This window comes from Callithrix jacchus, chromosome 17 (genome assembly GCF_049354715.1).
Source record: "Callithrix jacchus isolate 240 chromosome 17, calJac240_pri, whole genome shotgun sequence".
In the NCBI taxonomy this organism is placed as follows: domain Eukaryota; kingdom Metazoa; phylum Chordata; class Mammalia; order Primates; family Cebidae; genus Callithrix; species Callithrix jacchus.
In genome coordinates, this window is record NC_133518.1 from 35,965,512 (window position 1) to 35,978,711 (window position 13,200).

At 37.6% G+C, this 13,200-nt stretch overlaps 1 protein-coding gene across 2 annotated transcripts; it reads left to right on the plus strand.

Annotated features, from left to right (window-relative positions):
* The first annotated feature begins 223 nt into the window (after positions 1 to 223).
* On the plus strand, positions 224 to 12,657 carry TM4SF18 (transmembrane 4 L six family member 18). Of its 2 annotated transcripts, none has more exons than XM_002759504.7 (6): positions 224 to 318; positions 409 to 602; positions 3,349 to 3,438; positions 7,777 to 7,919; positions 11,245 to 11,425; positions 12,186 to 12,657. In XM_002759504.7, the coding sequence occupies exons 2-6, from the start codon at positions 426 to 428 to the stop codon at positions 12,198 to 12,200; spliced, it is 606 nt and encodes a 201-aa protein (XP_002759550.2). In that variant the 5' UTR covers positions 224 to 318; positions 409 to 425; the 3' UTR covers positions 12,201 to 12,657. The 2 variants fall into 2 exon arrangements, with proteins under 2 accessions (XP_002759550.2, XP_035133913.1); XM_035278022.3 differs by having other exon boundaries at positions 11,256 to 11,425.
* Positions 12,658 to 13,200: the final 543 nt, after the last annotated feature.

The following is a 13,200-nucleotide window of genomic DNA, read 5'->3' on the forward strand; positions in this document are numbered from 1 at the left end:
TTCTCTCTCCAATGTTGGATGAAATGTGCTACGTTTAATTCCAGTCCCCACCCCAACTTCCTTCTTAAAACAGGGTCAGGGTTAAGCCTTCGGTGCTTTAATACAGAGGAAAATGACTTATTTTAAAAAGCAGCAAAAAACACCGGATTCCTTTGGCACAGGATGAAGACTAGCTCAGCTCTTAGTCGTTGATCATTGTCTATTGTTCTTCAAACAGTAAACCACTGTTTCCCACTGAGATTGTTGGCTGCGGACATATTCCAATCCCCTGTCTCCTCATGAATATGAAGTGAAGGGCTCTGACCCTGAAAGTGGGAGGTAATCTCAAGAAAAAAAAGAAAGAAATGGTCAGGTAGGAAGAAGAAAAATAGACTTTCTGTGACTGTGTGCTCTTGAAATCTCCCGCAGGTTCTAAGCAGGGCAAAATGGGGTCTCGAAAGTGTGGAAGCTGCCTAAGTTGTCTGCTGATTCCGCTTGCACTTTGGAGTATAATTGTGAACATATTATTGTATTTCCCAAATGGGCAAACTTCCTATGCATCCAGCAATAAACTCACCAACTACGTGTGGTATTTTGAAGGAATCTGTTTCTCAGGCGTCATGGTAAGTGTGACTTTGGAGACTTGGGAGAGAAGGGGGAGTTGTTGAGATTTACCTTGAGCCTAGTAAAAATAATGAATACTGGAAAAATCATTCTGCTAATCTTGCGTGTAGGATTTGAAAGATGAAGCGGGGAAAGGGGCAGGTGATCTGCTAGGATTTGGGACATGGCTTTGTTCTCAATAAGCTGCTCAACAATGCAGCTTCGGTAATGCAGGAAGTCAGTCCTAATGAAAGTTTGTGGGACACTGACTTGTAAAAATAGTATGTTCTCATGAGCCCTGCATATCGACTTAAGTTATTTGATCTTCAGTGGCATTACTATTTTCTAGAACAGATTTTCTGTCTGCGCTCATGTTTTTCTAGCTTGAAGGGGCATTAGGATAGCATGAAAAAAAGCAGAGACTTGGATATTCAGACAAACCTGCATGTAAATCTAAGCTCTGTCATTTGTGCCATGAGACCTTTGGCAAGTTACTCAGTATCTTTGAGCCTTAGTGTTCTAATGTGAAAAATGTGAATAATGGCATTTACTTTTCGAGATAAAAAATATATATAGATAAAGTACCCAGGAAAGAGACTGACATGCGGTAGATAGCCAGTGACTGTTGTAATTACGTGATTATTAAAGAATGGGTTGTGTCATCATTAAATAGTCCCACATTGAGACCCTCATAATGGAGGGAGAGTTTGAAAAGTAGATTGAATTATCAACGGTAATCCACGAACACTTTCCTGATTACTTTGTGCTCTTCAAAAATAAACAAACTGATAGTAAATCATGTTGGCAACTTAGAGGAAAAGACGCTTTTCCTGGTCAAGTCATTTCTAAAAATAACACATTATAGACTGTAAGCTAATCAGACCACCAATCATGTAGAAGAGATGTAGAAATAATCTATTTCTACATCTTTGTGGGGTGTTTAATTATATTTTAATAGCTATGTTGTAAAGCAGTTTTCATTTATTCATTTTGCACATTAAATTAATAAACTTTAAAATATTAATATCCAACGTTATTGAAGTTGCTATGAAATAAGCACATCACTAATGTTGGCTGAACTACAAAGTAATGTCAGTCTTTTGGGGAAGAGTTTGGTATGATATACCAAGATCTATGAAAATGCTTATGTCCTTTGACTCAGTAATCCTACCTCTCATCATTTATTCTGAGGAAATCACCCAAAATAAGGAAAGAGTTATGTGTACAGATGTTTGTGGCAGCATTGGTATAATAGTAAATAACTCGAAGAAGTATCTTACAGAGAAGTAGCTAAATAAACAATGGTGAAAATTATAATTATGAAGATGTAACAACATGGAAAACGCACATTATTTCATATTAAGTTAAAAAAGACACAACAAAGTTGTGGGTAAATTACTATTGCAGCTGTGTCAAATATACATATGTGGGAAAACACCAGAAATAAATACATGAAGACACACGAGGGTGGTGGAATTGTGTGTAATATACCTCCATTATTCTTGACTCTTCTGCACTGCAGTTATATTTTGAAATGAAAAAAAGAAGGCAGTTTCAACAGTTGATGCCTGAGCAATAAGATGACAGGGTCTAGGCCTAATTATCTCTATCAATATTGTAATGAAGCTGGTTACTATGCTTTGGCCTTATCTCATCATTTTCCCCCTCAATATGCAATTGCAATAAATAGAAGAGTGGCATGACATAAATAAGATTAGGCCAGAATTTATTTCAATTTGTGAGAACTAACGATGTTGAAAGGAGAGGAATATAGGACACTTGTGCTTATGTTCCATGTAAAAATTAAAACTAGGAAAAGAAACCTGTTCTCTATTTTTTTCATTTTCCAGGAATTATTAAAATATATTACCATAACTGCATTATATCCTTTTAGGAGAAAGGAGAAGAATATAGATAAATAATTAAATGAACCAAAAAAATTAACGAAAGCTGAAGAAATTTGGAAACTAGAAATGTTGGCTATGAAGAGTAAAATAACAGTGATCTCAGCTGTAAGATTCAGTCCTGAATAGTAAAAGTAAAAAAATGGGTGCAGAATTTCCCATAAGCAATTCATGGTCCATAATCTAGCCTAACCGGAAATTATAATGGTAAAGAAATTCATGTTCTAGCTTTAGCCTTTTGCCTAAAATACAAAAAAGAAAAGAGAGAAAGAAAAGAAAATAGAATTCATTGAATTCTCCCACTTTGTTGACTTGATACATACAAAACACACTGAAACAATTTAAATCTGAGATGGTTTGAATGCATCGGGAAATTGAACTCACTTTAAAGAGATATGGTTTCCAATTATCTGAGCCTCTCACCTCCATTCCCGGAGGACAGTAAATGAAGAGAGGCTAGCAAACTGCAAAGTCTGGTGAATGATTTTCCTTGGGTCTCTACAACTGAGTCCTTGAGAAAGGCAGGTGGTATTCTCAGGTCCATCCATACCATTTACTTCTCCTTAATCATTAGCTTTCAATGGTTAGTAACTATGATAATAATAGCTAACATTTATCAGTCACTTACTATGAGTCAACCACTATCCTCAAAATGTCACATATATTACCTCATAACAACCTCTTGATAACATTTCATAGAGAATGAGTCTCAAATTTACACAGCTGGAAAGTGGCAGAGCTTGGATTCAAACCCAAATCTACCTGACCCCAGAATCTATGCTTGAAGTCACTGTCCCCTGATTATAAGCACAAATGTTAACTAGCATTTCATTACTAACATTTTATCTCTTCCCTCCTATAGATGCTTATAGTAACAACAGCTCTTCTAGTCCTGGAGAATAATAGCAAATATAAATGTTGCCAGAGTGAAAACTGCGGCAAAAAATACGTGGTAAGAGCAATGGTTTTTTTTTTGAGGATGGTTGAGTGGGCTCTGGCTTTCTTTCCTGTCACTCAGAAACACAAAAATATTGACAGTATTGATAGGGTACAGTAGGGTACTACTGTACCCTATCAGTACAGAGAAGAGTTTATTACCAAGATTGTCTTCCATTTTGCTTAGTCTTTCCTCTACCTTTGTTCTACTGATGCACTTTTGGAAAATCAGGATTTAAAGATACATAAAATTAGGAAGTAATACTTTTTCCTGAGTTTCTGTTAGTCTATTTTTTCTTTATTAACTTTATTAAGGGCTAACTTACATATAATAAATGGCATCCATTAAAATTATGCAATATCGTGAGTTTTAACTGTTGACTACACACATGAAACCACCATTGTAGTCAAGATAACAGAGTATTTCTGCCAACCTCAAAAGATTAACCTTTGATTTACTTTTTGTCATTATAGATTAGTTTGTATTTTATACATGTGGAATCATACAGTATTTGTCTTTTTTATCTGGCTTTTTTCATCCAGGATAATAATTTTTAGATTCATCCATGTTGTTGGGTGTATGTGAGGTGCATTTTTTAAATCGGCACTTTAAAAATAATTAAAATAGTATCAGCGAGAATAATGCAAACAGATTTTCTCTTTTTTATTGTTTTCTTTTTCTTCTTTTTTTTTCTTTTTGAGATGGAGTCTCCCTCTGTTAACCAGGCTGGAGTGCAGTGGCGCAATCTCGGCACACTGCAAACTCCACCTCCCGAGTTCAAGCAATGCTCCTGCCTCAGCCTCCTGAGTAGCTGGGACTACGGGTGCACGCCATCACGCCAGGCTAATTTTTGTATTTTTAGTACAGACAGGGTTTTGCTGTGTTAGCCAGGATAGTCTGAATCTCCTGACCTCGTGATCCTCCCTCCTTGACGTCCCAAAGTGCTGGGATTACAGGCATGAGGCCCCCGTGCCCAGACACAACTAAATTTTTAGGCCAGGACACAGGGAGGGGAGCATCACCCACTGGGTGGGGTCTGTTGGCAGGAGCGAGGAAAGAGACAGCAGGGGGTGGGGAGGGATAACATGGGGAGAAATGCCAGATATAAGTGATGGGGGATGGAGGCTGCAAACCGCATTGCCATGTATGTACCTATGCAACAATCCGGCATGATCTGCACATGTATCCCAGAACCTAAAGTACAATAAAAAAGTCATAAAAAATAGTAGAAGTCTCAATTAAAATGACCCCCAGAAGCCACATGTGTGATATAAATGAATGAAATGAATCTGGTAGGCATCAGAGCACAATTCCCACCCAAGGAGGAGAAGGAGCTGCTATTCAAATCCAGCCAGTTGTAGCTGTGATGAAGTGAGCAATAATTCTCAGTTTTCAGTAGAAAGTAAAAATATGGATTTCTGTGTAAAACTTTTCAATTGTAAAATATTGGCAGTTAATCTTCATTTAAACCAAACAAAGTTCGTCTTGCAGGAAAATTTGAGTCTGCGTCAGTTTGTAACTTCTGAAATGTAGTGAAAGTTGATTCACTTATTGGCTGTTGCCTGCTAAGGCCTGCATGTGTTCCTCCAAAATTCACATGGAAACCTAATTCTTACCGTGGTGGTATTAAGAGGTGGGACATTTTTGGATGTGACTAAGTTATGATGGCTGTTCCCTCATGCATGAGGCTGGTGCCCTTATAAAAGGGTTGAGGGGAGCACTCTTAAACCCCTTGCACCATGAGAGGACACATAGAAGGTGCTATCTATGAGGAATGGGCTCTCACCAGACACTGAATCTGCCAGTGATCTTGGACTTTCCAGCCTCCAGAAGTGTAAATAATAAAATTCTGTTGTTAATTACTCAGTCTAAGGTATTTTTGTTATAGCAGCGGGAACTAAGGCACTATCCATTCCTACATGGAGTCTGGTTTTCTGCCAAAATTCTTAGACAATTATTCCTGGAAAACAAATATTGGCTAAATAAGGGCACTTGGAATCATAGCTAATATTTTATTATATTTTATTTTTGAAATCACTCCGTTACATAGGTGCTATTCCTGTCAACATCGTCTACAGTTTACAGAAAATAAAACTATGATTCAGATTCTTCCAAAACATATTTTGGGCATATCACTTCCTTCCTCAAAAACCAATTACAGTACTTGTTTAAAAAACAGCTTCTGGTTGGGCACAGTGGCTCATGCCTGTAATCCCAGCACTTTGGGGGGCCAAGGTGGGCAGATCACCTGAGGTCAGGAGTTTGAGACCAGCCTGGCCAACATGGTGAAACCCTGTCTCTACTAAAAATACAAAAATTAGCTAGAGAGCCTGTAATCCCAGCTACTTAGGAGGCTGAGGCAGGAGAATCACTTGAACCCAAGAGTTGGAGGTTGTAGTGAGCAAAGATCGGGCCACTGAACTCCAGACTGGGTGACAGAGTGAGACTGCATCTCAAAACAACAATAAAGAAAAAAACAACAAAATCCCAGCTTCTTCCAGGTTTATGGAAGGATAAGCTCAAAATGAACCTGGAATATCTTGTGCCAGAAAGCAAGAACATGTTCAAAGAATGGCAGGAGTGTGTCAAAGAGCATAGGAGTTGACCTACAGGAATATTCCCACTGGCCAAATTTGGACCATCTGTACATCTAAAAGTATAATAGCATTTACGGATTATAGTTCAGTGAATTAGAAAATCCATGAGTCCAGATAATATAGAGAGAGGCAAAGGAGAGTGAAATGGGAACAAACAGAAGTTGTTCTGTGCAGAAAAATAGTAACCTAAATGGAGAGAAATGATAGCATTATGAAAGCACCACATTGGAACCCCAGTGATCACTGATAATCAATGAATATGAGGATCCATTAGTTGAAATGTTATTAAGAAACAGAATATGACACTGTCTCCAAGCATTACATTGGCAGTTATTTACTAACCGCAAGTGAAAAATGTACCTTTCCAGGGGAGAGATTTGAAGGACATCTTTAACCAAGAGATCAAACTTAGCACCACCCTTAGTATGAGAGGCCCACAATGTACACCATAGCCATTAAGTATACTCGCTAAAATTTTTAAATTCAATTGTGAAAAAATAATCAAAAAAGCCCAGAATGTGAGATATTCTACAAGACAACTGTCTGGGATTCTTTAAAAAAGTTGAACAGCCCAAAAAACAAAAAGGAAGACTGATATAAATTGAACTAAAGAGATATAATCTTGTACATAAACCTTTATTGGATCCTGTACAAAAACATTTAAAGTTACAAAATATTTTTATTTTTAGAAGATGTATGCTGATATTTTTAGGGGTGAAATATCATAATGTCTGCAACCTACTTTCAAATGGCTCAGTAACAAAAACATTTAATAAATACACAGGTGTATATATATATATATATACTTTGCATGAGTATGTATACACAGAGAAGGGAGAAAGCACAAACAAATATGGTAAAATATTCACTTAGGTGATTCTAGGTAAAGGGTATGTAGGGATTTATTGTACTATACTTTCAAATATTTTGGAGATTTGAAATTTTTTAAATAAAAGGTTGTGGGGAGGGAAGCCCCTTGCCCAGAAGGATAGTCCAGATTCCTTGATCTGGCATTCAAGGCCAGCTCTGGCCTGGATCTACCAAGCTGTACTCACTTTTTAAGCTACTCAAGAGCATAACTGTGTCTTGTCAAACTTTTTTCCAGCATTAGTACCATGTCAATCTGTCTTCAGAATCTTTCTCCCCACTCATCTGAATAAACCCCTCTTAGATTAAACCTATTTTCTGACAGCTCTGCTTACACTGATCTGCCTGTGAATATCACCCATTCTCTCTACTCAAATGAAAACACCCCCTTCCATCAATTCTACCCTCACTTGAATATGTGTATAAATATTGAGGTTACACCTGATATTTTCCTTTATATTCCTGTAAATATATTAAGGTATCTTTACAAGAGGAAAGCAGAGGTCATAGCTTCTAATTCTTAGAGAACCCACTCACCTAGAAAAGAGTAGGTCTTCAATAAAGAGTTACGGGCTGATTGATCACATCCTTCACTGCATTTTTATAAGAAGTGGTCATTATTTTAATATCAAAATTCCAAAAAGAAAAAATAAATTTAGTAAATTACCTACTTACCTCTGTGTGATGCCAAACAAAAGGTTATTTCAAAACTTATTTTTAAGATCAAATAGGTTTGGCTTACTTTTGTTTTTATTTGTATGTGGGCATTTAGTATTGTATAGACTACATGAGCCTGGTTGAATAGGGGAATGTAGCTTTCTGATAATTTATCCACAATACCCCCTTGTCGCATTCTATGACACTAACCTGCTTCTATATTTTAATTTAGACACTGCTGTCAATTATCTTTTCTTCCCTTGGAATTGCCTTTTCTGGATACTGCCTGGTCATCTCTGCCTTGGGTCTTGTCCAGGGCCCATATTGCCGCACCCTTGATGGCTGGGAGTATGCTTTTGAAGGCACTGCTGGACGGTAAGGAATAATTCCCCAAGCCAAGAAGATCAGAAATCGGAAATACCTGGCCTCGGGCCCATGCTCACACTTATTTTTAGTGATCACTTTGGGGGTCCATGTGGCTGTTTTAGTGCAGAATGTTCCTATTAGTTTACTAATATCCAGACCAGTTTGTTCCTACATGGCTCTTTGTTTAGATTTTTTTCTTCAGTCTTTTAATGCCATTTTCATTCAACGTGTTGAGGCTGTCATGGAAATATCCAAATGAAAGGTGTGTTCTCCCATGCTTCATATTAAAGTTGTGTGATTACTATGGTCTGGTAACAGCTGGAGCTTATGGCCTGGGTGGTTCCAGCAACTCAATTCTGTTTTAGGTTAGGTTGGAAGTGTGGTTTGTTACAAGTGTGAAAGGGCTTGAGGAGGAGAGAAACCATGGTGCCCTTGAACAGTGTCACTCAGGGTATAGTAGCAGGCATGATAAAGAGAGAGAATCAGGCAGGGTGAGCAGGGAAGTACACTCTGAGATCTAGGAACACGATTCGGTACAGGAGTTTGTGGAATTAGCAGAGCTTATGCAGCTTATACTGGAGTAGGATCTAAAGAGGAAGCCTTGCTCAGAAGGCTAGTAATTTAGTCATGAGCCTCACAACCCAATCCTGGGTCTCAGAATGCCTCACACTGGCCTTGTGCTGGGAGTATTGGGTTCCTGGCAGCAGATGCGGATTAGGAGGTAGCAGGGCCCAGAAAGAAATACAGGAGAGGTCCATTGAATCTCTAGTTTTTAGCCTGTGCTCAGAATTCTAATGGCATAAAATGAGGGAGTGTTTGTACCATTCGTTGGGGTCAGTTATATTTTCTTCTCAACTCTCCATGACTGGCTTTATTTGTTCAAGGCCTATGTCTATCTGAAGTCTTACACGTGCATCTAGGCCTGCATGGCAGAGCTGTTTCTGTGCCTACAGCTGCCTTCATTCAGAAGATTTTACATGGTGCCACATATCATGACCTCTTTTAGTAAACATGACTCTACCTCAGGTCAGGAAAACCTACACAATAACTTCAGACCTTCCTGAGCAATTGAAGGAGACACTCTTCCAACTGGGAATTGACGGGGCTCAGTAAAGAAGACTCTAATACAGAAATTCCCACTGGGTGCAAAAGACCCCTTTTTAACACCATCGGCCCCTGAACTTTTTCTCACTCAAAACCAAAACCTTCCTCTTTCTTTTTTTTTTTTTCCTTGAGACAGAGTTTCACTCTTGTTGGCCTTGCTGGAGTGCAATGGCGCAATCTCGGGTGACTTCCACCTCCTGAATTCAAGCGATTCTCCTGTCTCAGCTTTCTGAGTAGCTGGGATTATAGGCATGCACCACCATGCACAGCTAATTTTGTATTTTTAGTAGAGGCAGGGCTTCTCCATGTTGGTCAGGTTGGTCTCTAACTCCTGACCTCAGGTAATCCGCCTGCCTCAGCCTCCCAAAGTGCTGGGATTACAGGTGTGAGTCACTGCACCAGGCCAAAACCTCCCCTTTTAAGTCATGACTCTCTAGGCTGCCCGTATGCCCCTCCATTACTCCCTTAAGCTGCCTCAGAGGATTTTTTTCACCTGTTTCCGTCTATATAAAAATGTTTCAAGGTGAAACATTGATTGGAGGCAATATAGGCAAGCTAAGTCTCTGGTCCCCTCAAGAAGCTTCCAAGGCTTGACAAATACATGGTGGAGCAGGTGTTAATACTGAATTGTCATATCAGTTATTCATTTGTGCATTTATCTAGCAAATATTCATTGAGCACTGACTAGGTCTCTAGGCCTCGCAGTAAGTGCTGGAGCATCAGAGGTAAATCACACAGAGTCCTTTCCCTCAGGAGCTCAGACAGACCTGACAGAACATTCTACTAAGATGGAAACCTTAAGGTGAATGAACATTGCCCTTGGAGCACAGGTATTTGATGGTTATAGATCGAAATTTAAGTCCCTCCCTCCTACTTATAAAGCTACATGACCTTAGACAAGTATCTGGATATCTCTGAGCTTCTGTAAGTTGGAAACAAGAATCACTTCTATCTCATAGAATTTAGAATTAAATGGAAGAAATGCACAAATGTGATGTGATAAATTCTCAGGTTTTATTATTAACAGGTGACATTCCCCACCTGCCAGGTAGCCGACAGATTTAGTCACTAACATGATGGCTGGTGAGGATCCTGAGTTTGTTTTCATTCAATAAATACTTACTGATCTTTACAATTTGTCAAGCACAACCTTAGAGTTTAGAGCTGGCCCTTCAGAGATGAGCAAAACATGGTCAGTGCTCTTAGAGTACAGTCTGCTAAGGGAATAAAAACAGTTGCAGATATAGATGCAGCCATAAATAGATATACAGATACAGATAGAATTAAAACAAATGAAATCAATGCTATCATAGAGTCATAGAGCTGTGTGTGGAGGTAGTGCAGGGAGTAGGTGTCAGGGCAAGCTTCTCTGTTCCTCCCCAACGCTGCCAGAGCACTTAGGCCTTTCTGTAAACTATGGTACTGTTTACAAGAAGAATAAACAGTACCATAGTCTGGGAGATAAGCAGAAGCCCTGCAAGTCATCGTGTTTTAAACTGCTACATGATTTATGCAGAGCATGTACTAGGAGTCTAGAAAAAGGATCTGGAGGGATTCACTTCCCTGGTGGCTGAGACAGAGATAGGGGTAAATGGGATATGAGATAGGTCTAGGGAAATTTAGCAGAAAACCACTGTTACTGTACTTTACAGGTTCCAAACCATTTTTGTACACTCTTACCAAATATTCACAATGACTCTAAAGTTAGATATTTTAACCCCCTTATCAAGATAAGACTCTGCAGGCCAGAGGGATCAAGTTCTTTGCTCAATATCCTACAGATCCAGGAATTCTGATTTCATATTCAGTGCTCTTTCCTATTGGAGACAAGAGCCATTAACAATATCAAGAAATTCCCAAAGTGCCTCTATTTCCTGGAGCATTAGAGAGTAGGAAATAAATAAAGGGAGGGAAAGAGTTAAAAAGAAGGAAGCAGGAGAGAATTGGAAAAGGAGAAAGCAAAATGAAGAGGAGAGGTCATGGGAGTGGTAAGACAGGCACCACATTTACAATAAACTAAGTGTCTAGCTCAGTGCTATGCATATGATGTGTCCAAAATGCGTATCTGAATGGTTTTTAAAACATATTAATTTGTATCTAATAACAAATGATCTATATAATTTAACTTTTATATAGAGATATAACTTTTTATATAGAATATAACTTTTTATATAGATAATAACAAATTATCTATATAATTTGTAGATTTGGCCATGGGTCTCTCTCTCAGTTTTCTTACAGATTCCAGCATATGGATTCAGTGTCTGGAACCTGCACATGTTGTGGAGTGGAACATCATTTTATTTTCCATTCTTATAACCCTCAGTGGGCTTCAAGTGATCATCTGCCTCATCAGAGTAGTCATCCAATTATCCAGGATACTGTGTGGAAGCTATTCAGTGATCATCCAGGTAACAGATTCTCATGGGCACCTGTAGCTCATCCGTATTACTCTCACTTTCCAGGATTCAATGAGTCTTGTTAAAAAGACTTTAGAATTCCATCATCCACCTCCCCCCGCCATTTCTACTATCCTCATCTTTACTCAAGCTCTAATATTTCAATTTTTTCTGATATCCCGATGTGTCTTGGCTTATCTATATGGGTTGAATCAATTTAGTAATTGTAAAATCTGCATTTCTTGTTGTATAGCAAGACTTCATAAATGTTTTGAATGAGCAATGTTTTAGTATTCTATGTAATGATAATCCAAAGCATAAAGAATTTTTACCATTTATCAAGAATTTCCTTGTTCATAAGATAAGCAAAGGCTCAAAACCTTATCTCAATGAAATAACTTCTCTTCTGAATGTGCTACATTCAACTAATAAACCTTTATCTTGAGTGCATAGTGAGGCTTTCAAAGAAGGGAAATATCTCTTTATCCTATTGAAACGACTTCTATTTCATCTGCTGAAATACTAATATTTAGTTATGGTTGAAACTACTATCAACAAGTCCAGAGTGAAGAAAAATCATGAATTAGATCTCTTGTATTTTGTTTAACAACACAGAATGCATAATACCCTTCCTAGCAATTTCAAATAGATGTTTTTCTGTTCTATCACGTTTTGAATATGAAATGTAAGTTTATGTTGCTATCTGGATTGCGGATTACTAATCAAGACAAATTTGTAACTTTAATCACTTGTTTTTCCTTTTTTTCTATAGCCTGGAATCATTTGAATAAGGACAAAAATGTTTTCCATTATCAAGACACAGCCATCTATCTAAATCTTACACCAACTGTGTAGACTTGAGGACAATATTGAAACGATGGTGCTTTTTCCATTTGGTGTTTATTTGTGAAATTTGCAGTCCTCACTGCACATAAAAGTATGCCACCCTTCCTCCATTTAGAATGTTTTTTAAGTAATGTTATATATCACATGACCCTTGTGCTCTGGGCCATCAGGAACTTCAGAAATACTTATGCCCTTTAATCAAACAAATCCATTCCTAAGAATCTATATTAGGGAAGTAAATAAGAATATGAGAGAAGAATTTATGCAAATATGTATGTTACAACATTATTTAATATTAGAAATGCTCCAAAATTCTAAACTTAGAGGAAGGTTTAAGAGTGGTAAATACTGTAAATGTTTTCTGATATTAAAAAAAATTAAATAAAAAATAAAGAGTGCTTTGTGGTGTAAAATCATAGTCATTACAAATGATGTTTTATACATTACAAATAATGCTACATCAAAAAGCAGGTTACAAATTCATGTTTACAGTATAACTATTTAAAGGAAATGAAACACTAATAATCACAATTTAGACTGAAAATGAAATCTAAGAGGAAATATGACAAAATGCCAACTATGCTTGATTTGGGGCATTGATGATCCTTCTCCCCCCTTTTCTATATTTTCCAAGATTTCTTTATTGAATATGCTTTAATGAAAATATTTTCTAAACTCATATTTTCACTATTAATTTTTTTCCCAAACTTTAAGGCATATGCTCTTTCCACATTCCTCAACATTATTTGTAAAACTCGTGGAATGACATTTTCATCAACATTCAGTGAGGAAGTAGTGATATAGATAAGCCAAAAAGAGTTTTATACAAGCTTATACAATCAAACTAAACTCTTGCTCTTCCTTCTTGACTCCTGATGATGAGTGTGATGGAGCAGAAGAGGTAGTCTTAAAATAAGTGAGCAACTAGGGAACATCTCAAT

Coding starts and splice junctions, on each gene's coding strand:
- TM4SF18 (XM_035278022.3), top strand. CDS start 426: ATGGGGTCTCGAAAGTGTGGAAGCTGCCTAAGTTGTCTGCTGATTCCG. Junction 7,920..11,255: donor TTTGAAGGCACTGCTGGACG/GTAAGGAATAAT, acceptor GTTTTCTTACAG/ATTCCAGCATATGGATTCAG. Junction 11,426..12,185: donor GCTATTCAGTGATCATCCAG/GTAACAGATTCT, acceptor TTTTTTCTATAG/CCTGGAATCATTTGAATAAG.